The 21,979-nt window shown below is 55.1% G+C and overlaps 1 protein-coding gene across 1 annotated transcript in view; it reads left to right on the top strand.

Moving 5' to 3' along the window:
• The first annotated feature begins 1,977 nt into the window (after window positions 1-1,977).
• The window catches only part of ESAM (endothelial cell adhesion molecule), a 91,251-nt gene continuing 71,249 nt past the window's right edge, over window positions 1,978-21,979 (top strand). Inside the window, exon 1 of the mRNA XM_039496470.1 lies at window positions 1,978-2,120. Coding sequence (XP_039352404.1) covers window positions 2,036-2,120 — 85 coding nt within the window. The 5' untranslated portion in view covers window positions 1,978-2,035. The remainder of the gene's footprint in view (window positions 2,121-21,979) is intronic.

The raw sequence follows: 21,979 nt of genomic DNA, 5'->3' as shown, positions 1-21,979 counted from the left end.
TCCCTTTCCTAGCTTAAAAATGAGGTTTTGCCCCAACATTCAGTCTGTTGCAGAGCTGGTTGGCTTCACTGGAACCAGGATCCAATCTTCCATGAAACACCCCTTCACAACGCAATGTCTCTGTTCCCCAGTGCCTCCTTGCAGCCCTTCTTTGCACCTGTTCCAGGTTGGATTCCTCTTTCTTGAACACAAGTGACCAGAACTGTGCACGCTGTTCCAGCTGAGGTCCTACGGCCTGGTACAGTGGTAGCAAGCTCACGAACCCTTGAGCTGCCCGTGCCTGAAGGTTACTGACTATTGACTCTGATCCTACAATGAGATCACAGGAGGGGTTTGTGGCAGGATCAGGGCCTAGGCCAGCTATTGGGGAGTGAATTGCTCTTCTCCAGCTAGGGACAGGGAGAGGCTTGACCCTTTGGGATGGCAAAAGGATAGAGGCAGCTGATGTGGCTGAAAGAGAAGGGACAGTTGTGGTGGTGCGCGGGGAGGAGAGTTCATGTTTCTCACACACACACTATGCCCAGCCCTGTAAGCTGCCAGCTCCAGCTCCCTGCTGCACCCCCCCCCCACCCCCCCCCCCCTTTGCATGCTGTGGGGCAGGCTTTCCCTAGAAGAGCTGCCATCAGCCAGGAAGGGGAGGGGAGCCAGTGTGGGTGTGTGGTGGGGGGGGGGGGGTTACCTCCCAGCCAGCATCCTGCAGCAGGACAGGGCCAGCCAGGGCTGGGGCTGCTGGCAGGAGTCAGTGTGTGCCCTGCACCCACACTGAGACCCCTCTGCCCCAAGAGCTCCCCTCCCCCGAGGAAGTGGGGAGAGGGGGTGGAAAGTTGTTCTCTGCATTTTGCAGCTGGACCTAGTGAAGTCGGGAGCCAGGGACTGGCCCGGGGTCACAGAGCCTGGCTCCAGCGGAGTCCTAACCCCGGGGCTTCCCCTCAGCCCTGTGTCAGACGGGGGCCGCGGGGGCAGATGAGCCAGCAGCCCCACGGGGCAAAGCCAGGAGCTTAGCGAGCAGGCTCAGGCTCCTGGCCGCTGCTGGCTGGGCAGTGCCAGAGCGGAGACTCCCCCCCCCCATCGGCTCTCCCGGGACCCCGGACCAACCCCTCCGGCGCCGGGATCAGCGCTCCCGCCCCCCAGGCTCTCCCGGGACACCGGACCAACCCCTCCCGCGCCGGGATCAGCGCTCCCCACCCCCCATCGGCTCTCCCGGGACCCCGGACCAACCCCTCCCGCGCCGGGATCAGCGCTTCCCAGGCTCTCCCGGGACACCGGACCAACCCCTCCGGCGCCGGGATCAGCGCTCCCCCACCAGGCTCGCCCGGGATCCCGGACCAACCCCTCCGGCGCCGGGATCAGCGCTTCCCAGGCTCTCCTGGGACCCCGGACCAACCCTTCCCGCGCCGGGATCCGCGCGCCCCCCCCCCCGCAGGCTCTCCCGGGACACCGGACCAACCCCTCCCGCGCCGGGATCAGCGCTTTCCCCCCCGCCCCAGGCTCTCCCGGGACACCGGACCAACCCCTCCGCGCCGGGATCAGCGCTCCCAGCTCTCCCGGGACCCCGGTCCGGATCCGGACCAACCCCTCCGGGCTCCCAAGCTCTCCCGGGACACCGGACCAACCCCTCCGGCGCCAGGATCAGCGCTCCCTCCCCCCCAGGCTCTCCCGGGACACCGGACCAACCCCTCCCGCGCCGGGATCAGCGCTCCCCCCCCCCAGGCTCTCCCGGGACACCGGACCAACCCCTCCCGCGCCGGGATCAGCGCTCCCACCCCCGGCTCTCCCGGGACACCGGACCAACCCCTCCGGCGCCGGGATCAGCGCTCCCCCCCCAGGCTCTCCCGGGACACCGGACCAACCCCTCCGGGGCCGCGCCTGGGAGCCACCGCCCCTCCCACCTGATTGGCTCGCCCCGCCCCGCCCCACCTGCTGGGGCCGCCCCACCTGGGCCACGGGCCCCGCCCCCGACTCCGCCTCCCCCCGCCCGGGGCGGCGCTCCGGCACCTGCCGCGCTCGGCTCTGCTCGGCTCGGCTCTGCTGCGGGATGAGCGCGGCGCGGCAGCCGCCTGTGCTGGGAGCCGGCGGGATGGAGCCGCTGCCGCTGGCCCTGGGGCTGGCCGCGCTGCTGGGTGAGTGAGCCGGGCCGGGCCCGGGGGTGCAGCGGGGAGAGCCCGGGGGTGGAGCCCGGGCGCCCGGACTGTGCCCCGGGGCAGGGACCGGAGCAGACCCGGGCGGCGGAGGGGGAGAGGAGCAGGTGCGAGGCGCGGGGGGCGGGCGGGACTCAGCCCCCAGATCGGGGCTCCGCGCCTCTGGGGGTGTCTCGGTGCAGCGCCCGGAGCCTGGCAAACGGCCCGGCGCTTCTGCCCTCCCTGCACGGGCTGGCTCCGGCCGCCGCCCCGCTCCGGGCTGGGGTCACCGCTCCCCACCAGGAGCCCCGCCATCGGCCTGGGCAGAACCGGCCCATTGCACAAGTTTCCAGCCCCAGGCTCCGATCCAGCCGCGGAGGGCCCCGGGCCCCCTGGGCAGGTCCGCCTGGCCCTACTGCTGTGGGGAGAGGGGTTTGTGCCCGGAGGAGCCAGCCCTGGACACTGCAGCTCTGGGCCAGCCTGGGCCCCCTCCAGTCTCATGGCCCCAGGCGCTTCAGCCTAAGGGCGAAAACCCGTGCGGGCGCCTGTGGTGGGATAATGGAGCCGCAGGGACAGCGCCTCCCTGCCCCCAGCGTGGGGGGGCTGTGCCCTGAAACAGGACAGTGGGTGTCCCTGGCGTTTTAATCAGCTGGTCTCAAGGTAGCGGTGGATGTTCTACTTGCCTGGGCAGGAGGACCCAAAGTACAGGGGGTAAGGGAAGGGCTGGATGGCCAAGCTGCTTCCTTACTGAGCATAACTCGTGTGCACAGCACAGCCTGTCTTCACCACCCACTGCCCCTGCGAAAGTTAAACACTCTACCCATGTGCACCGCACACAAGAAGGGCAGTGGCTTTTGACCCCTACCTGGGTCAAACTGAGCTGAGCTTTCATCAAACACGCCAAAGCGTTCCTCTGCACAGGCTGTGAGTTCAGCTTTCCACTCCCAGCTGGGTGTCCAACTTTTTTATGTACGTCTCCGTTGTTTGTAATGCAGTGAGTGTGCATTGTCCCTGGTTGTTCTCTGAACTGGATTTGCTCAAACTTTCCAAACAGAAAGTGATCTTTATGGAAAGAGACAGAGTCCCAGAAATATCAACCAGAAAGGACAATGTTTTGGAAAGTTATGAGCAACTGAAAACAGGGTTTGAATGAGAACTATTAGGGAACCTTAACTGTAGTAGTCCTAGAGACCTTCCCTGAATGACAGATTGATTCCAAGCACTGTTAGGATCTGGTCTGACCTCCCGCATTACCCAGGCCACAGAAGTTCACCCAGGGATTCCTGCATCAAGCCAGTTAAGTTCTGTCTGATTTAGTGTGGGGTTCGGTGTGCTCTGTTCCTGGTGTATTTCTAAGGTCCAGTCATGGAGTTTTATAAAATGCTTTTCTGTGAAAAGGACGCTGGGTTTGACTGCCAAAGCAGCCTTGGTCTTCCAAATCAATCTGCTCAGGCTGCTGTCACAAATAAGTGTGTTAGATTTGGAAGAAGGTGCTGCATTCTAGGCTTGGTCTATGCTAGAAAATTGCAATGGTTTAACCACGTCAGTCAGGGGTATGAAAAAGCCACCCCCCTGCACGGCGTAGTGAAGCTGTCCTAAGTCCCTGGGTGGACAGTGCTACGCTGCCGGACAAGGGATTATGTATGGTGACAGGAGACCCCCGCCCATCGGCACAGGAAGTGCATTGGCATAGGAACCATACATTGAAGCGCTGCAGCACCGCAGCTGTGCTGCTATCGTGTTTTAAGCATAGACAAGCCCCTAGTCTGCCCAGGGAGGCCACAGCAGCTTCGCAGTGGGTGCTCCTGGGTATATCTTATTGCTGGCGATCGCAGGCAGACAGAGGCTGTGTCCGCACTACAAAATGTACGTCGACCCAAGTTACATCATCAGGCAGCCGCTGCAGTTATTACATCGCTGGTGCATGTACGCGCTAGACTCCCGGTGTCGGGGGCGCACGTCCTCACCAGGAGCGCTCGCATCAGTGCAGACTGCAGTGCGCTTTCCTGACATCAGCGTGAGCTGGCCAGGCATGACGCTCACGTCTTTAAGACACAAGGCTGTTCAGCAACCTGCAAGCAGGGACATTCTTTCCTGATTGGTGAATTGCCTTTGGGGATGTTGAAATGCTAATAGTGGTCGGGGGAGAGCCAGCCCATCCCTGGCTCCCCTGGTTCATGGCGCCGTACACCAGCCACTTCGACAGCACCAAGGAACAATTCAACTCCAGGCTCAGCAGGTGCAGAATGACAGTCGAATGTGCCTTTGAGTGTTTGAAGGGTTGCTGCCCATGGGCGGCAGGTATCAGAGGCAGGGGGAGGCTGTGCCTCCCCAGACAGCCTAGCGTGGCCACGCCCGTGCTCCGCCCGCAGGCCAGGCCCCCTCCTGCGGTTCCCAGTCCTCTCCCCTGGCTGGCCCGGGATGGCTGGCCTCCCTCCTGCTCCCGCAGGCACTTAAGGCAGCTGGTGCTGGGGCCATGCTGCCCGGAGCACTGGGGCTGGCCCGGCCTCCCAGAGCACTGGGGCTGGGGGCGCAACTGCCCAGCGCTCCTGGACTGGCCGCCCAGCTCACCAAAGCTGGCCACAGCCGCCCGGCTGCCAGGGTCGCGGTGGGGGTGCTCTGGGCTACTGCAGGGGAGGGGGGCAAAAGGGAAGGGTGATCTGAACAGGAGGGGCAGGGGGCTAGCCTCCCCCAACAGCCGGGTCACTGACCGCCCATGTTGCTGGTGGTGTTGACTTGGACTTCAGTGAGAAAAATATCCCAGTGGTTATAGCTGCCGTGTTCTGCATAACATCTGTGAGGCTAGGGGGAAAACATTTCCCCTGGGGTGGAGGTGGAGTGGCTGTCTGCTGAATGTGAACAGCCAGATACAAGGGCTATTAGAAGAGCTCAGCATGAAGCTATATGGCGCAGGGAGGCTTTGAAGGACCATTTTAATACTGAACCAGAGTAGTGTGCGTGTTGCAGCAGTGGGCTCTCCCTGGCCCTGCTCATTTGCAGCCCGGTATGAATCTTGTAGTGAGTGCTGCGTATGTAGGACTATAACATTGTCAATGCACCTGTTAATAGTGTCTGTGGAGGATGTTATGGGTTCTGTGGCAAAGTGAAGGAACGGGAAGTTGGTGAGTATCAGACCTGCTCAGCATCAGACCGCACACGTGAACTATTAACGGTTAATTTTGTTCCAAAAATATAATTTTATGATGTAACATGAACCAGGAAATTTTAAAAAATGACAAATCTTAATCAATGAAGGGAACAGAACTTCTGAAGGGGAAAGAACACTCATTCCCATTTCAGGTACACACAAACCAACCGTGGCTTTCACAGGTCAGTGTATGTGACACTGTGAATGTCTTTAATGTCTCCCGCGGTGGAGTGGCAACGGTAGTGCACTGACCCCTGCCGCCACCTGGAATGTTGGGGGCAGAGGGGTGTAGGGAGGTCCCAACATTGAATTCTCAGTGGGCTGCAGATGGGGGCGAGCATGGGATTGTTGAACCTGCAAGTCTGCCAGAGTCCACAGCATCTCAGTTTGCTGTCTGAGAAGCTCAAGCACCTCCTGCTGCACATTCCTCTCCACTCCGTCCTTCTCCAGGCTGTCTGCAGTGATGATCCTCCAGGCCCTGTGATCCTTCTCTGATGCAGCATTGGCTTGCAGGATCTCCTGGAACATGTCATCCCAAGTCCTCTTCCTCCTCTTCTTTCAGCACCAGCATCTTCTGGTATATCTGCTGCAGCCCCTTGGGTTTCATGCGGTGCTGCTACGGGCCCCTGTTGTAGCCTTTCTCCTGCCTCCGCCAAGCAATCTGCTCATAGATGTCCATGTTTCTGTGGCTGGGTCAGAGCTGTACTTGCACATTTTCTTCTTCCCACAGGCCCAGGAGATCCAATATCTTCCGTCTGCTCTTGGCAGGAGCGTGTCTGCAGCGTGTAGCTGGCATGGTCAGCTGGGCAGTTACACTCAACAATGGAGAAGTGCTAGGTGCTCACCACACTAGGCAACCAAGATAAGGAATTTCAAAAATTCACAGGGCTTTCATGGGGAGGGCAGTGGAGTTCACAACGGTGACCAGAGTGGTCACTGCGGGGCATTGTGGGACAGTAACAGCCAATGTAAGTAACGCAGTGTCTATGCTATCACTGTGGCGACCAAACTACATTGACCATGACTCTTCACTGCTCTTGGCGCTGATGTTAAATCAACGTAGCAGAGCACTTACGTCTGTGGGAGCCAAACGTAAGTGTAGACACATGCACAGGTAGGTTGACTTAAACTGTCTTGTGTCGACCTAACCATATAGTGTGGGACCAGGCCACTCAGAGATCAGGTGGAGGTTGCAGTGATTGATGCCTTTTCTGCTGTGCCACTTCTTACTATGCATTGTTTTTCACTATTGTGGTTCCAACAACCCTTCCTTACCTGAACTGTTCTCTTGTCTTGACCTAATTTATGGAAATCTGCTGGCTGTAGCGTGTGGTTAATCTGTTTGTAGGGCACCGTGTAAGTGTGTATGGGCCTTTATAAATGATTTGTGATATAGCTTATAGAGTCAGGGACAGCGCTAATCCCGTTAAAAATGCTACCCTACGGATTCCGAGCCTTGAATTGCTGAAATCACCGCGAGCCGGGAAAGGAAATTCATTTTTAGTAACTGAAAAGCACTGACGCTAATTGTGAAATAACTGCGCACACATCTGTGATGATCACAGCATCGGCAATGTGGGCTCACTGGGGAAACGTGTCCCGCAAGTCTGTCACTTTCCTTCATTTGGCACGATTGGTGAAATCTGTGCGGGTCCTGGAATGGGTTTTCTGTCTAGTGTAAAGAGGTAGGTTCTCAGGCAGCCCTACCTCCTGCTGGCTTCTTTCCTTCACCCCTTCGACAACAGGCCTGTCCCACCAGCTCTGTAGTGTTCTAGGGGTTGGGAGGCAGGCTATGTCCTGGATCCAGGCTGATGACTGGTTGTCATAATCTTTCCAGTAACGGTCTGGACCATTGCAACGATATGACTGTAAAACAGGCGCCAGGCTTCTGATTCTGGGGTGGGTATGCAGTGTAACCATCCCATGTGACTGGTCTGTAGTAACTGATGCTGGGCTCCCCTACTTTAGCTATAGCAGGAAGGACCTTTGTGAGCCTTTCTGGCGCTGGAGGGGGTACTCTGCTCTCCGGAAGGGACTGAACTGCCCCCAGCCGCCTGGCTAGATACATTGTTGCAACACAGGAGAATTGAGCAAGAGAATCAGGAAACTCCTCCTGAGATCCAGCTAGAATCATAGAATACTAGGGTTGGAAGGGACCTCAGGAGGTCATCTAGTCCAACCCCCCGCTCAAAGCAGGACCAATCCCCAGATTTTTACCCCAGTTCCCCAAATGGCCTCCTGAAGGATTGAACTCACAACCCTGTGTTTAGCAGGCCAATGCTCAAACCACTGAGCTATCCCTCCCCCCCGGGCTGTGGAGTCCCCCCCTCCCGCAAAGGAAGTGGCAGTAGCTTAGGACATTAAAAAGACACTGCTGTAAGGAACAAGCCTGCACGGGGCCCTGGGGAATGGGAGTGACTGTCTATTTCCAGCTCGAATTTCCATGATCCTGTTGTAACGCTCTGAGGCACGGCCAGAACTGTCGCACAAAGAGAGTGTAAAGTTCCATAGTTACAAGGTTTAACCTGTGGGGGGGGCGGGGTTGTGACAAAGCAGACTCCATAGCCAGAGCCCTCCATGGGTTGGGGAGTCTAAAATTCCAATGAGTCGTCTCCCTGGCGAAGTCTGATCCAAACTTTCTAGCAAAGGGGCGAGACCCGCCCGAGATGAAACGCCTGTTTGGAGTTGTTTCTGGACCCATCCTGCAGCTAGCACTGCACTGGGGACAGAAACTGGCAGGTGCATCATCAATGTCCTGGGTTTTCAGCTTCAAATATGTCTCTCTAAATGACTCTAAAAAGCCCTTTTCAGTCATCTCAAATGTACACGCAGTCAGATCCCCGGGACACCCAGGCCCTCTCCAGAGGCTGCTGTTTCTTCCAAAAGCCCCTCTCTTCATGGTCTTGTTTGCAAATTGAAGTCAATTACCTGGAAACCAGATTGACACTGGTTGTAGTACCTGCAAGGCCTGGGATGGGGGCTAGGCAGTGCATTATATCTGCAGCGTATCTGTGCTTAACTGGAGCCTAAATTCACAGAACCACAGAATCTCAGGGTTGGAAGGGACCTCAGGAGATCATCTAGTCCAACCCCCTGCTCAAAGCAGGACCAATCCCCAGACAGATTTTTACCCACCCCAATGTAAAAATATTGCGCTAAACCAGCATCTTGTGCAATGAATGGCTAGCACGAAGTCATTCCCTGCTCCGCCCCCACCCCTGCCTGGGGCGCTAGGTGCAGGACCAGCTCCAGGGTTTTTGCTGCCCCGAGCGGCAAAAAGAGAGGGAAACAAACAAACCAAAAGCCGCGATCGTGATCTGCAGCTCTACCGCCACCGCTTCAGTCTTCGGCGGCAATTCGGCGGCTCGTTCTTCGCTCCGAGAGGGAGTGAGGGACCCGCCACCGAAGACCCGGACGTGCCACCCTTCACGGTTGGCCGCCCCAAGCAGCTGCTTGCTGGGCTGGTGCCTGGAGCCGGCCCCGGCTAGGTGCCATAGTAACAAGGGACAGATCATCACCAGCATTCCTGCAAACTTGCGAGTGCTGATTCAAAAGCCTGGTCTATAGAAATAGTTTCATTTGTCTTTTAAATTTCCTGGAATGGAAAAAGATTGTGAATCTGTCCGTCTGCAAAGGGGGAGGGACCAACGCCAAAACGGAGTAAGGGAAACGGGCGTCTCTTCTGAAGCTGGCCTGCCTGAGAGCCTAGATTCCAGATGAAATAGTCTCCGTCCTTCACCAATTTTCTTGTTAGGGAAATACCAGGCGCACTCAACAACCGAATTCAACTTTGTGTCAAACTAATTGTCTCTTTCTTCCGTTTGGCGCAGCAAGAGTTAACGCAAGTCAGCCAACTTCTATCTAGCGTAGAGAAGTCACATTTTTCATGATTTTTACTCTCTTGAGTATAAAGCGCCTTCTGCCCCAGGGTCGTGAGAAATGCAGCGGGGGACTTTCTCAACATGCACTGCTCCTAAGGCCAGCTCCTCATATCTCTTCATTTATAAATAGTCACTGCCCACAAACAGCCTAACTTTCTACGCCCCTGCGTCAGGGAAGGGAGGTTCCTGTTAGTGAATGTTCCCTTTCTTAAAGGCTAATATTGGGGTCCGGTCCAGCAAAATATTACTTCGGCCTCCCTCAAAGTCCCTATTTTTGGATTTTCCCCCACTTCGGTCTCCTGTGATGCTTGCTCCTGAGCTGTGCATGTGTACCAGCAAGGGTCCATCATGCGCCTGTCTCTTGGTTTAATTTCTATCTCGGTTTCACATCGCGTAATCATCTTAATCCTATAGAGCGAGGTCATCAAAAGAAATCCGTCTTCATCCTTTAATTCCCAAATGTTTAATAGCTTATAGGGTGGAAATCTGATTGGGGGAGTGCCGTCCGGAATTAGGAAGCACGGCAGAATGTCCAAAGTCTCATTTCTGTGACCTTTCCAGTTTTATGGGGGGAGGTTTTTGTCGGACCTTGAAAGATCCCGACTGGTCTCAGGACCCAAAATCCAAAGCATGATGTCCCAGTTTAAATCTTGGAGGAGGCTTGCTCCTACCATTCAGCCAGATGGGGTCAGAGCTGGTTTGTTAACTAATCCTAGTTTCACTTGCAACTAAATGATACGCCCAGTGCGATACGTTATATAATCCGCACACACGCATCGGTGCAGTTCATCTTGTGGATACTGGGAACGAACCCGGCCAAACACTGGAGGGCATTGATCGCTGTTGCACTGGCCACTCAAACCCGGACCCTGTCAAGCAGGAGTCAATATGGTCAGGCTGTAATGAAACGAATGCCCCTGGCTTTCATTTCATTCTGCTTAACTTGGGAGCTCGTGCGCTTTGTCTTTGAGGCTGTTTCTGGCTCTGCGGAGGAGAAGCACTTTGCCCTGGGCTCCTGAGATCCTCCCTATTTACCGGAGCATCGGCGGCAGCGTGTGATGCCAGGGGCCATAGCCGCAGCCTGGCGCTATGCTGCGTTCTGGGTTTACACGTCTTCTCTCTCTGTCATTTTCAAATCTGCCTGTCTGCCCTGGCATGCAAATACCTATTCCCATTGGCTGGTGGCACCTGCCCTCTTTGCTCCCTTACAGCTGCCGTGTCAGTAGCTAGAGCATGTGCCTTTCCTCTGGGCGTGTCGCAGCTTGTGCGAGCCAGGTGTCCTCGGCGCTGGGAGCCTGGACACCTCTGCTGAGGGAGGGGGGCGTGACGCTCTTGTCTGAAATGCCAGTGGCTGCCTGGGGCTCTGTCTGACTTCCCCCCGCGTGCTCACCCCAGGCCAGCTGCGAACTTTGCCACACCCCCAGACCCTGAGTGGGGTTTGCCCTGCGATGGTACTGCGTGCCCCTGGCGGCTGCTGTGGCGCTGAGGGCGGGGAGGGTGACTCCTCCATTCTCAGCACTCACCCAGGCAGCCCGGCGCTGGCAGGGATGGGAGAGGCTGCTCCCTAGAGCCCCTGCTACCTGCATTTCCTTCCTCCCTGTTTGACCCTCGAGGGCTTCGCCGGCCACTCTGTGCCTGGATGAGTTTGTGTCTGTGCGCTGGGACACTCTGTCCTACTGAAACACGTGGGGCCCTGGAAACCTACTTGCTGTCAGTGTATGTGGTTAGCAGCTGATCTCTGTGGATACCACCCCAGGGCACAAGGAATGCAGGAGGCTGAGGTTGTTGGGGACCTGGCCGTGAGAAGTCTAACCGGAGAGAGATCAGTCTTAATTCTAGCTTCTCCTGTGGCATTTAGTGCAGCCTCTCCTCTTGTACGTGTGTCCTAGGGCAATGGCCGTAGCTTCTCTCTGTGCTGTGTGACAGAACCGGCCCCGGCCTCGAGACGTTGAGAATAGTGCAGGTGTGACAGCTGCCACGTTGGGGACTGAACCAGGGACCTCCGGAGCTGAAAGAATGAGCCTCTCCAGCTTTATTTAAAGAGCCAGGATCTGTAGCTGCAGCACTCGCATCCCGTGTGGATTGGGTTGGGGGGGAGGGGGGAGAGACACAACACCTGCTGACCAACAAGGTACCATCACCCAGGGGCGGACAGATGCCCGGAGTTCTCGTCATGTCTGTAATTCTGACTGTTAAGGAAAATAAACCCAGCAGAGAGAGACTGACCAGAATCTAGCCAGTGTTAATTGCTGTAACAACTCTGCAATCCAGTCCAGTCCCAGCAAAGCAAACGCACGCTGCGGGCAGGGGAGGCCCCGGGGGTGAGCGCCTGGGAAGGAAGGAGGCCAAGCTGTGCATCGTTTGCATAGACCTGAACTTTCCAAAGCGTTCACTGATTTGGGGGCTCCACTTTGAACCCCCTGAAAGGGGCCTGATGTGCAGAGCGTGGGAGCTCAGCACCTCTGGAAAATCGAGTCCCAGTGAGGTGTAGAATTGGGCTCCCCGAATCGCTGCTCACTTGAAAACTTGGGCCATTTGTCTCTTGTGGATCGAGTCAAGTGATATAGCGGTGGGGATTCCCCGTCTGTCTGCACTGCCACGGATGCCCCGTATTGCCATGCACTAATATTGGGTAAATCCTATCTGTGTGTTCTGTTGTTTTGGTTGGATTAGTCCTGGCTGAATCCAGCAGGGATCGGAGTTGGCCATCCGGGATGGTACCGGCACTGCAGCTGGTCTGAGAGACGGATCTCAGCAGGGCTTTGCCTGCAGGCAGCCCGCAGCTGCGGCCCGAGGGCTCCCGCTCCACGCTGCTGCAGAGTGCATTGGGGACGCTGCCTCTGCTGACCTTGCTGCCCCTCCTGGGGGTACCCTGGTTCCAGGCCCTCCGAGGGAGGGCAGAAAGGTCTTGCCCCCAGGAGCCCTGCTCAGGCAGCTTGGAGGCCAGGGGCTGAAGAACCATGGCTGGGAAGGAAGGGTTTGAGGCAAGGTGGAGTGGGATGGGAATTTCTTCTCCCCCTGGCTGTAGGTGAATCTGAACTGGGCACTGCAGGTGGAGTTGGTGCCTGGTAAAAAGTATCTGGGGCTCCCAGCAACAGTAGCTGAGTGGGGGAAAAGGTGCCGCAGCTGGGAATCTCCTGTCCTCTACAGGCAGATCTGTCTCCCTGTCAGGCCCCGCTTCCCTCCAGGGGAGAGGAGGAGACACCCTGCAGAGAGAAATGGGCAGAGCCTTGGGATTAGGAGCTCCTGGGTGCTGAGCACTTGTGAAAATCTGGTGGGACTCTCTGGACCCCATCTGTGCAATGGGAGTGATGGCTCTCCCCCCTCTCCTCCTCGGCTGGGTCTGTTTAGAGTTCAAGTGCCCAGCCCGGTCCCCTGGCGGGGTCTCCATGTGCTGCTGTAGGGCCCAATAGTACAATGAAAGGGGCACGTGCTGAATCCATGAAGGTAACAGGACTAGATGGGCTCAAGGTGCAGAGACGGTACCTGTCTGCTGTCTGTCTGTCCAGCCTTCACTAAAGGTTTCCCACGGGCCATGCAGATGCTTAACTTCCCTGGGTAGGCCAACCCTACGACTCAATCCAGACTGAGGTAGTGTGTGCATTGAAAGCAGAATTCCGTGTGGACGCTCTCACTCCAGGAGAGCATCCACACAGGGACGTCATCAGGAATAACTCCCCCGGCAACAAGCCCCACCCCTCTGGGTCCGGAGTACAAATCGCACCAGAGAGCAAGGGTCAGGCATGCCTGGTGTTCTGACTACCTTGAGTTCACTGGAGTCAGCAGTCCAAAGTGTGCTCTGCTGCGCCTCGGACATGATTCACGCTGGGAACTTCTTAAAGCAGTGTTAGTTTATATGGGCAAAAGCAAATTGTGACGGTTGAAGGGTCTGTCACAGCTGGTAGCTGTGAGCCCACAGCTGGACCAGGGTCACCTTCCCTTTTGGGGGACACAGGAGTGTCTGGCCCAGAGGGAAACCCAGATTGGGAAGCCCAGATGGAAGGTGAGGAGGGGCTGGGGAGTCCGTCCACCTTTTGTAGGGTGGGTCTTTCCCTGGCGGAGGGTGAAAAGTCTGCATTTAAAATGCCAGACCCCTGTCTTGTGGATCAGGTTTTAAGGGAAAACGGGGTCAGATCTCCTGGGGGGGTGTGTGTCCATCCAGCTGACCTGTTGGAAACAAAGTGGGGTGTCCAAAGCACTCCATTGAAAGATGTTCCTGCTACACTTGTAAGGGATAAAACTGTCTCTTCAAGGCAGGAGGAAGAAAAACTTTTCCTTCTTGCACAAGTGTGTGGGGTCCAGCCCTGAGCAGTTCCAGAGGGAGGGGCCGAGGGCAGGCATGGTTGCAGTACACCCTTTCCTGGCAAAAGACTCAAACACAGGCCTGAATTAGAAGCCTTCCCCGAAGAGGCAGAAGAATCTGCATCGGAGAGCACAGAGAGCTGGGAAATGCAAAAGACACAAAACAAGCCAAACTGAGTGAATGAAGCCTGTCCACCCTAGATTTGCTGTTAACCTTCTGTCTTTTGCAAATTAATCTATGGGATTAATTAATAAAGGAGTTAATACCCTTTAAAGATGGGGGACATACCTGATTTGTGGAAGAAATTGTTGTACATGCTAGGGATGGTGACAAGACAGTCCCACAAGCATGTTACTTTTCAGCCTCTACCTGTAAGCAGACTGGAAGCTTGGCACAGCAGCAAAAGCATAACAGGCCCATGCTGCTGTGTAGAGGGGGAAACTGAGGCACACTGCCTCATGGCATCGATGGCCAAATGCCAAGACACCTACTCTTTAACAGATATTACCGTGTGCATTCTGTTAGCAATGCTACACCCCAACCTGTTTACAGGCGCCCGGGGACCAGGAACCCCAAGACTTATGAATGATACCATATGGTTTAAAGGTACCGAATGGGAATATGACCAAAGACAAACAGGGGTTTTACGTGTACTGCCTCGGCCGTGGGCAGTGCCCAAGTCTCTGGCAGTAAGTTCCGAAGGAGGGTGTGACGGTGCCACCCATAAGGCTTTATGGAAATATGCGTGTGTGTGTGTGTGTGTGTAACTAGAATGTGTTTTATGCTACATATGCCATGTAACATATCTCTGTAAAGGTCATGATCTACTGAATCTATTCATCCTATCTGTAGGCATGGATTGTTTTTGTATTCGAAGTTATGACTACTGGCTGCATACTTGTTTGGTTCTAAGTAGGCTGTAGTTGAAGCAGTTGGCCGGCTTCCTGAGAAAAGACTATTTCAGTAAGTGCCCCATCAAGAAACACTTAAGCCAACCATGAACGTGGAGACACCAGTCCACATCTGGGCTTTCCCAGGAACGTGGCATGGCTGGTAAGAAACTCCAGTCATGCATGGACATGTGACGTGCCCAGGTGACTCCAAAGCTCCATTTTGTAGCTGGACTTTGCATAGGAGAGAGGAGGGGGTCTCTACCCACAAGAGAAAGTCCATTTAAGCCCAGGGGAGACTCCTCCATTTTGTCTTCAGCTGGCTAAAGAGAGAGCCTCTCCACCCCCCCAAAGATACCTGAAAGAAACTGGAACAAAGGATAGTGACTGCAAGGGGTGTGAGTGATTGCTGGGCCCAGACTAAAAGGAGATTAGTCTGTAAAAGGAAGCATTCTGGAACTGGAGAGGATCTTATCTGTATTCAGTTTCTTACTGTATTCGACATAGACTTGTGTGTTTTGTTTTATTTTACTTGGTAATTCACTTTGTTCTGCCTGTTAGTACTTGGAACCACATAAATCCTACTTTCTGTATTTAATAACATCACTTTTTACTTATTAATTAACCCAGAGTATGTAGTAATACCTGGGGGCTGGGGGAACAGCTGTGCATCTCTCTCTATCGGTGTTATAGAGGGCGAACAATTTGAGTTTACCTTGTGTAAGCTTTATACAGGGTAAAACGGATTTATTTGGGTTTTAGACCCCATTGGGAGTTGGGGATCTGAGTGTTAAAGACAGGAACGCTTCTGCGAGCTGCTTTCAGTCAAGTCTGCAGCTTTGGGGCAAGTGATTCAGACCCTGGGTCTGGGTTGGAGCGGAGGCGGGTGTCTGGCTCAGCAAGACAGGGTGCTGGGGTCCCGAGCTGGCAGGGAAAGCAGGGGCAGAAGTAGTCTTGGCACATCAGTTGGCAGCTCCCAAGGGGGGTTCTGTGAGCTAACCCATCACACACATATCCCCGGCAAAGAGCTGCCGGAGGTCCCCTACAGGCAGCATCACTAGCCCCAAGAGTTCAGACGTTGAGTAAGCTCCTCAAAATCACAAGGCTTCAGAAATAACCCTGGAGCGCTGCTTGTCTCTGTGTTGAAGCCTTTAGGGTCATTCACACTTTAAACTTTTCTCTGCAACCATGATATTCCTGTTTGATTAAGGAAAGCCAAGAGTCTCTCCTAATCCCCTGACTCCAGAAGCTGGGGCTCTAAGGAAAAGGCCAGATGTGGCGAGGCTCCTGATGAAATGGGGAGCGTTGCTGGTGCTGTGGCTGCTGCTGATTTGGCTGTGTCTGCAATGACCCCTGTTGCTGACACTGTGAAACTGAAACTCTGACCCCTTCCCAGCAGTGACAGTGCCAGGAAGAGGACTTTAAACCAGGAGATGGGCTGGGATGTGAGCAAGGTCAGTGACTCGTTTGGGACGTGCAACTCCCGAGGCCGGATGTGAATCCAGCCTGGGTTCTCACCAGGCCCCCAGCCCTCAGCAGAGAGTGCAGCTAGGGGCTGTGCTGGCAGAGTCCAGGCCTGGACCGTCAGCTCTGCTGCTCCCCTTCCAGCCCAGCACTTACAGCCGTGGTCAGGCACAGGGAAGGGGCGAGTCAATTATCGTCCCCTCTCCTAGGAGAGAGTCACGCAGTCCTCTGCCCCTCTGCAGAGAGAGAACCACAAGGGTTATCGACCTGCCAAGATGCAGGATTTGTTGTGCCCATGGATGGAGTAAGCCCATCTTTCCAGGCCCCCTCTTGAACCCTCAGACGGGAGGGGCAGGGCCGATGGCAGGAGAGAGGTTGCCCGGGGGAGGTATTTTGCAGAAAGGAGAGGTTGGCTAGAAGGGAGTGAGAATCTCCAGAACGAAGGGGGCGGAATAGTACAGCTAGTATCCAGGGCTGTTCCTCCTGCCCTGAGAGGTTTAATAATGCTTCATCCTATTTAAATAGCCAGATGTGCCTCCTAGTGAGTGACTGGGTCTATTTCTACCAGTACCTCGTCAGTACAGTGCTAGGCCTGTGTTACTGAAGCCTTTGTATCTCATTAAGCTCATTCAGACTGTAAAGTCTTTGGAGCAGAGAGCATCTCCCTGTTTGTACAGCCCCTAGCACAGTGGGGCACTGTGTTCTGTCAGGGCTTCTACCCACCACTGGGATACAATACCCTGGAGCTGGGCACACTACAGCCATATGCAGAAGTGTATGAGAACTAGCATGTGAGCTGTACTGTGTGCGCATGCTCGCAAGGGGTGGAATTAAGGCTGAATACTGGTAAGAGCTGTATGAAACCTTGTTACGGTGTGTGACCGAGACCATTGCTAAGGGGCCACGCCTAAAGCAAACCTTCAAAGCCTGCCCCGAAACGAGCACCGGGTGGGCGGAGCGTTGGGCTGGGTATTGTGCGCCGAGGAGACCAGACAAAAGAGAACTAGGAGGGATAGCTCAGTGGTTTGAGTATTGGCCTGCTAAACCCAGGGTTGTGAGTTCAATCCTTGAGGGGGCCACTTAGGGAACTGGGGTAAAAATCTGTCTGGGGATTGGTCCTGCTTTGAGCAGGGGGTTGGACTAGATGACCTCCTGAGGTCCCTTCCAACCCTGATATTCTATGAACACACAGAGAGGGAGAGGCAAGAAAGCCGAGCAGGAGCCTGGGAACACAGGGCAGCTCTGGAACAAGCTAGAGGGGCTAGAACAGGGTCCCTCTTGTTCCTGCTCTTCTGTTATTTGAGACACAGGCTGTATTTGGAGACCCAGGAAATAAACAAGCTTTGTAAAAGAAAAAAACTCTCCTCTCTCTTACTCCTACTAATATGGAAACATTCATTCCTTCCTTGAGCAAGCCGGGCCCAAAAAGACAAAAGGGCCAGCAATTGGAATATTTAACTGAGGCTTCCTGGCTTTTGTGGCTGGCTTTTCTCTAAAGTCTCTCTCTTCGGCCTGATTCTCGTGTTTTTTTTCAGTGTATCAGAAGCATGGGGAGGTGAGGATTATTTGGGTGTGGGCGCTGGCGGAGGCGTGAGGCTCTGGGGGAGCGTGAGATCAGGACTTGGCTACCAAGGCTTCAGTTGGTTTTTGTTAGATGTGCAAACCCTGGTGGGGACGTGTGAGCGGCAGCATGGAGCAGCATGCTTGTCGCTGCTTCAACCCTGCCTGCAACCCTGCAAATAATGACACGCAGCATGCCTCAGGATTTCCCTCCCTGGCTCCTGGCCTCGGCTTGCCACCAGCCCACACCACCCCTATGAGGGGCTAGGGTCTGGTGGTGGTGTGTGGCTGGCAAATTTCTTCTTAACCATCATCCATGAATGCTGTACCCCCCAGTGGCTGGGGGGAGCTGGAGCTGGCAGAGCAGTGGGGCGGCCTGGCCTCTGCTCCCTCTCCCCCTCCTCTTCCACTCAAGCCACAAAGTGGGCCCACCAGAGAGAGGAGAGGGTGAGATGGTGAGGGAGGAGGGCAGGGGGGGGGGGGGGGGGAGAGAGTTGAGAGGTGGAGCACCACATGAGCAGAGAAGGCTGTGACTTGGGAGGGGACCCAGGGCCTGGTCTGTCTCAGGATAGCAAGTGTTTTTTTGCATTGCTTTTTGAGCAGATAGGTCTTGGAACTAGGCCTGCTCTTTCTGAAGTCTTCAGCAAAAAACTCCTGCCCTTCAGCTGCAGAGCAGGCCCTAGGAGTCCATGGAGAAGGAAAAAAAAACTCTGCCTGCTGCATGCGCCATCTCTCCAGCATGCAAAGCTACTCCGGTGTTCTGCCCAGATAGCATTGGGAACCCGCCCTGCACAGGTGAGAACGGCAGGAGGGGATGGCAACCTTCTGGTTCTGGAGCTGCTAAATCCCACAGTGGGTATTGTTCCTGCCTTTTCTGTGAAACCAGGATGGCTAAAAACTTACACTTTGTTGAAAACAAAACCCAAGAGGGCTCTAGGACTGACGCAGGAAGGCGGCCGGTACAAATCATCCCCTGACTCCAGGAGCTGGGGCTTGGGGAAACCCTTGGCTATTGTGAGACATGGCACCACTGAAAGGGAAGGGAGAATCTCTTGACAAGTAGCTCACATTTTAGGGCTGTCCCTCTTTGAAATAGAGAGTGAGCACAATCTTCAGCAGCCGGTCTGGCCCCTTTAACACAGAGGCAGTTTGGGGACTTGCGGTCTGCTTCCTCTTGTGAAGGATCAAGTGTCCATATGGTCACAAGGCAAAACAAAGTGAGATCAGGGTGGTCAACTGAGGCTAATGCGAGGCTAAAGTCATCTTACTGTGTCAGGAGAGAGGCAGTGTCCGGGCAGCACCTGTTCCTGCTTTCAGGGAGAGCTGTTTCCCCTACGTTCCTGTGGAGCCCAGCAAGGTGCCCGCGGTAGCTGTGCTCCATAGGTGCCCGGCTGGCTAGCTCTGCAATCCTCCCGGGATTTATTCTGGACGCTGGAATGAGTTTTTAGAGACTCTAATATCCTTAACGACAGAACCTCCGCTAAAACCCCAGTGCTCAGACAGGCACAACACGCAGCTGGGGAACGGCATGTGACCTGCTTGGCAGCTGCCTCCTCCAAAGAAACCGTTAATCCTGTGTACCTGCTTCCCTCCACCAAGGGAATGAGAAATGCTGGGGTCAGAGGGCAGGGCTGAGGGGCAGGTGCATTTGGGCCCTTCCGTGTAAATCAGAAATTCGGGGGGGCCACTGTTGCTTAAAGAGAAAGTGTTGCCCCATCTGGGAGATGGGGCCAAGGCAGGAGATTCCTTCATCTGGCCAGGTGCTTAGAGCCCAGACATCTGGATAAAGCCGGGCTGCTCTTGAGCACATCAGTGCAAAGACCACGCAGGTGGTGAGAGAATTAGCCGCGCTGGCGGCGGCTGCTTATATTTGCCCACTAATTCTGCGTCTGACTGTGGCTGTTTACAGCAGCAGGGTGGAGCAGGTTTCCGATGGGTTTGGTCGTTCGTGTTTTGTACCGGCCGCCTTCCTGCGTCAGTCCTAGAGCCCTCTGAGCCTGCAGGCCAACCCAGCTGCCTGGGACCTGGGCTCCCCCATCTAGCAAGCCCCCTCCTTCCCACCTGGGGAGGGGGTGATCAATGCAGAGCAGTGATGTGGGGACGTGCTCTGGGTCAGAGGCCTTGGAGCAATCGCTGTGTGCAGGCTCTTGCCATCATGTCACTAGTACTTCAGCATCCCCAACCTTGCTGAGAAACAAGCAGGTGATTCTGGCTCTTTGGGGGTGGGAGGCTGCCTTTTCCCAGCCCTACCCACCGGCGTCCTCCCAGAAGAGCAATGGGGCACACTCCAGTGTCCTGCCCAGTGTAGGATTGGTCTCTGAGCTTTGGCCTCCAGAGCTTTGGCTGTTGTTTAATGTCGAGCAGTGAAGGGTCATCAGTTCCCTGCTGGGTTTCCCAGAGCTTCCCCAATACCTACCCTACATTGTCTTGTATTTCATTCCATCCCTGGATACCTTGTTATATCACACACAGTTCCTCTCCCCCTGGGACATAGGGGGTTACTGTCAGGAGTCTGGAGGTGAGCTGTGGGCAGCCCACTCTTGATGTGGGAATCAGGAGGGCAATTTACCAAGGAACATCAGGCGGCTGCTACACGAGACTCTTGAGTCAGATGTGACGTTACTGAAATAGCCCAGCATCGCAAGTTACCAGCAGAGGCACAGTGGTGATTGCTACACAGGGCTAAAGTCTCTCTGGAAATACCTTCTCTGTGATTTCCATTGGCTGTGGGGTGTGATTCACCCTTATGGGGCGGGCTTGCTCCCGGCCACCATCTATAAGAATGCGGCTAGTTACACTGACTGCAGCACGGACTATGGAGGTGTGGATTGTACGACGTGTCAGCGTGTTGCAATCTAACCGCCCCGTGTGGTGCAGACTAAAAGGGCCCTGGTTTGCGTGAAGCTGAAAGAGGTGGCATTAACGCAGTCCTGGGTACCTTTCAGTTGGTGCCAGCAGCATCCACGCGGGGCAGTTCGAATGCCACATTTTGGTGCACTCTGTAACTGACACCCCGTTGTCGTGCTGCGGCGTAGTATAGACTGGCCCTGTGTTAATGTGAAGCAATTTCGTCACAAGGTCTTAATGAAAAGATCAAAAACAAAAGTGAGGCCTCTGAGGGAAGGAGGAAGGATACGTCTCTTATTGGAAGGACGACAGGCAGGTGCCGGAGGATGGAGTGGGTGGCAGGCCTGGACGCTGTGTGCTCGCTTAACCGTACATTGTTCTTGCGTGCAGCTTTGTGGCACTGCTTTAAAGTAAACACAGATTTTGTTGTTTTAAGCCATCATGCTTTTGATCAAGAGCCTCCGGTGGGAGGAGATTGGGCGTGTCCTGCCTTCCTCTGGGATCCCCAGCAGGACAGAGTCCTGCTTCTGTCCTAGGACGAGTTCCGCTGTCAGCTGATCAGCGATCCAAAGGGCACACTGCTGTTACAGGCCAGCTGCTGAGCATGGTCCAGCCCTTCCCTGTTCCCTCGCTGTTCACACCCTGCACACCAGCTACTGTTTGCAGTCACCCCCCTCCCCCATCTGTCTGCTCTACCCATGTGCTGGGATTCAGCTTTAAATCCCACCACACCCCTTACTCCCTTTTGCTGAACTCCATCCAACTTGCCCAGGCTTTCCTGCTACTAAGGACCTCCCCCAGGGTTCTGCACTGAACGTGGCCATCTCAGAGTGGTGTCTCCAGAGAGGCTCCCCTGTTTGCTCTGGTGTGTGATCATTCATAGAAGATTAGGGTTGGAAGGGACCTCAGAAGGTCCTAGAGTCCAACCCCCTGCTCAAAGCAGGACTAATCCCCAGACAGATTTTTACCCCAGTTCCCTAAATGGCCCCCTCAAGGATTGAACTCACAACCCTGGGTTTAGCAGGCCAATGCTATCCCTCCCCCCAGAATCTAACTGATCCTTTTCCCTGCTGTTTTACATTCCAAGCTCATACCACCTTGCTGCCTGCTGCTGCCCCTAAGCCTCCTCCAGTTTTGCTGTTAATTTCTCCCTTCCCCTGAATATCTGTTTTGGTTAATTTTCATCTCCCATGTGTTAGCTTGACTGACTCCATCTGGAATTTCTCTGGTGCCTCCCCAAGTTTCTAACCTGTCTAGGTCCCTTGGTGGTCTTTCCGTCCCTCACTGGCATCCAGCACCTCCAAGTGGAGTGCTGTGTGTGGACTTCATTATTATGCACTCTCCTCCGTGCCCTTCCAGACTCTGAACAAATATAGAGCTGGATGTTGCCAAGTGACCACATTCATCACATTTATTATTTTAATAATTCGAATACCTAGCTCTTCTATAGCAGTGGTCCCCAACCTTTTCTGGGTGGCGGGCACCAGACGATGAGCCACTGAGGACCGGAGCCGGTGGACAAGCATCGCTGAAATGCCACCGAGAAGCGGCAATCAGTGGCTTTTTGGCGATGCCTCTTGATGACGCAGCATTTCGGCGGCATTTCGGCAGATGCTTGTCCAGCCAGTACGCGGGTGCATGGCGGGCGCCATGGTACCCACGGGCACCGTGTTGGGGACGACTGTTCTATAGCACTTTTTATAAGCAGATCTCCAAGTGCTCAACAATTCTTTATTGCCTTCTATTGCGGTAATGCCTTGGAGAGCCAG

The sequence above is a fragment of the Mauremys reevesii genome, linkage group 12 (genome assembly GCF_016161935.1).
Source record: "Mauremys reevesii isolate NIE-2019 linkage group 12, ASM1616193v1, whole genome shotgun sequence".
NCBI lineage: Eukaryota > Metazoa > Chordata > Testudines > Geoemydidae > Mauremys > Mauremys reevesii.
The sequence above is the reverse complement of the archived record's forward strand: the minus strand, read 5'-3'. Positions and strand labels throughout refer to the sequence as shown.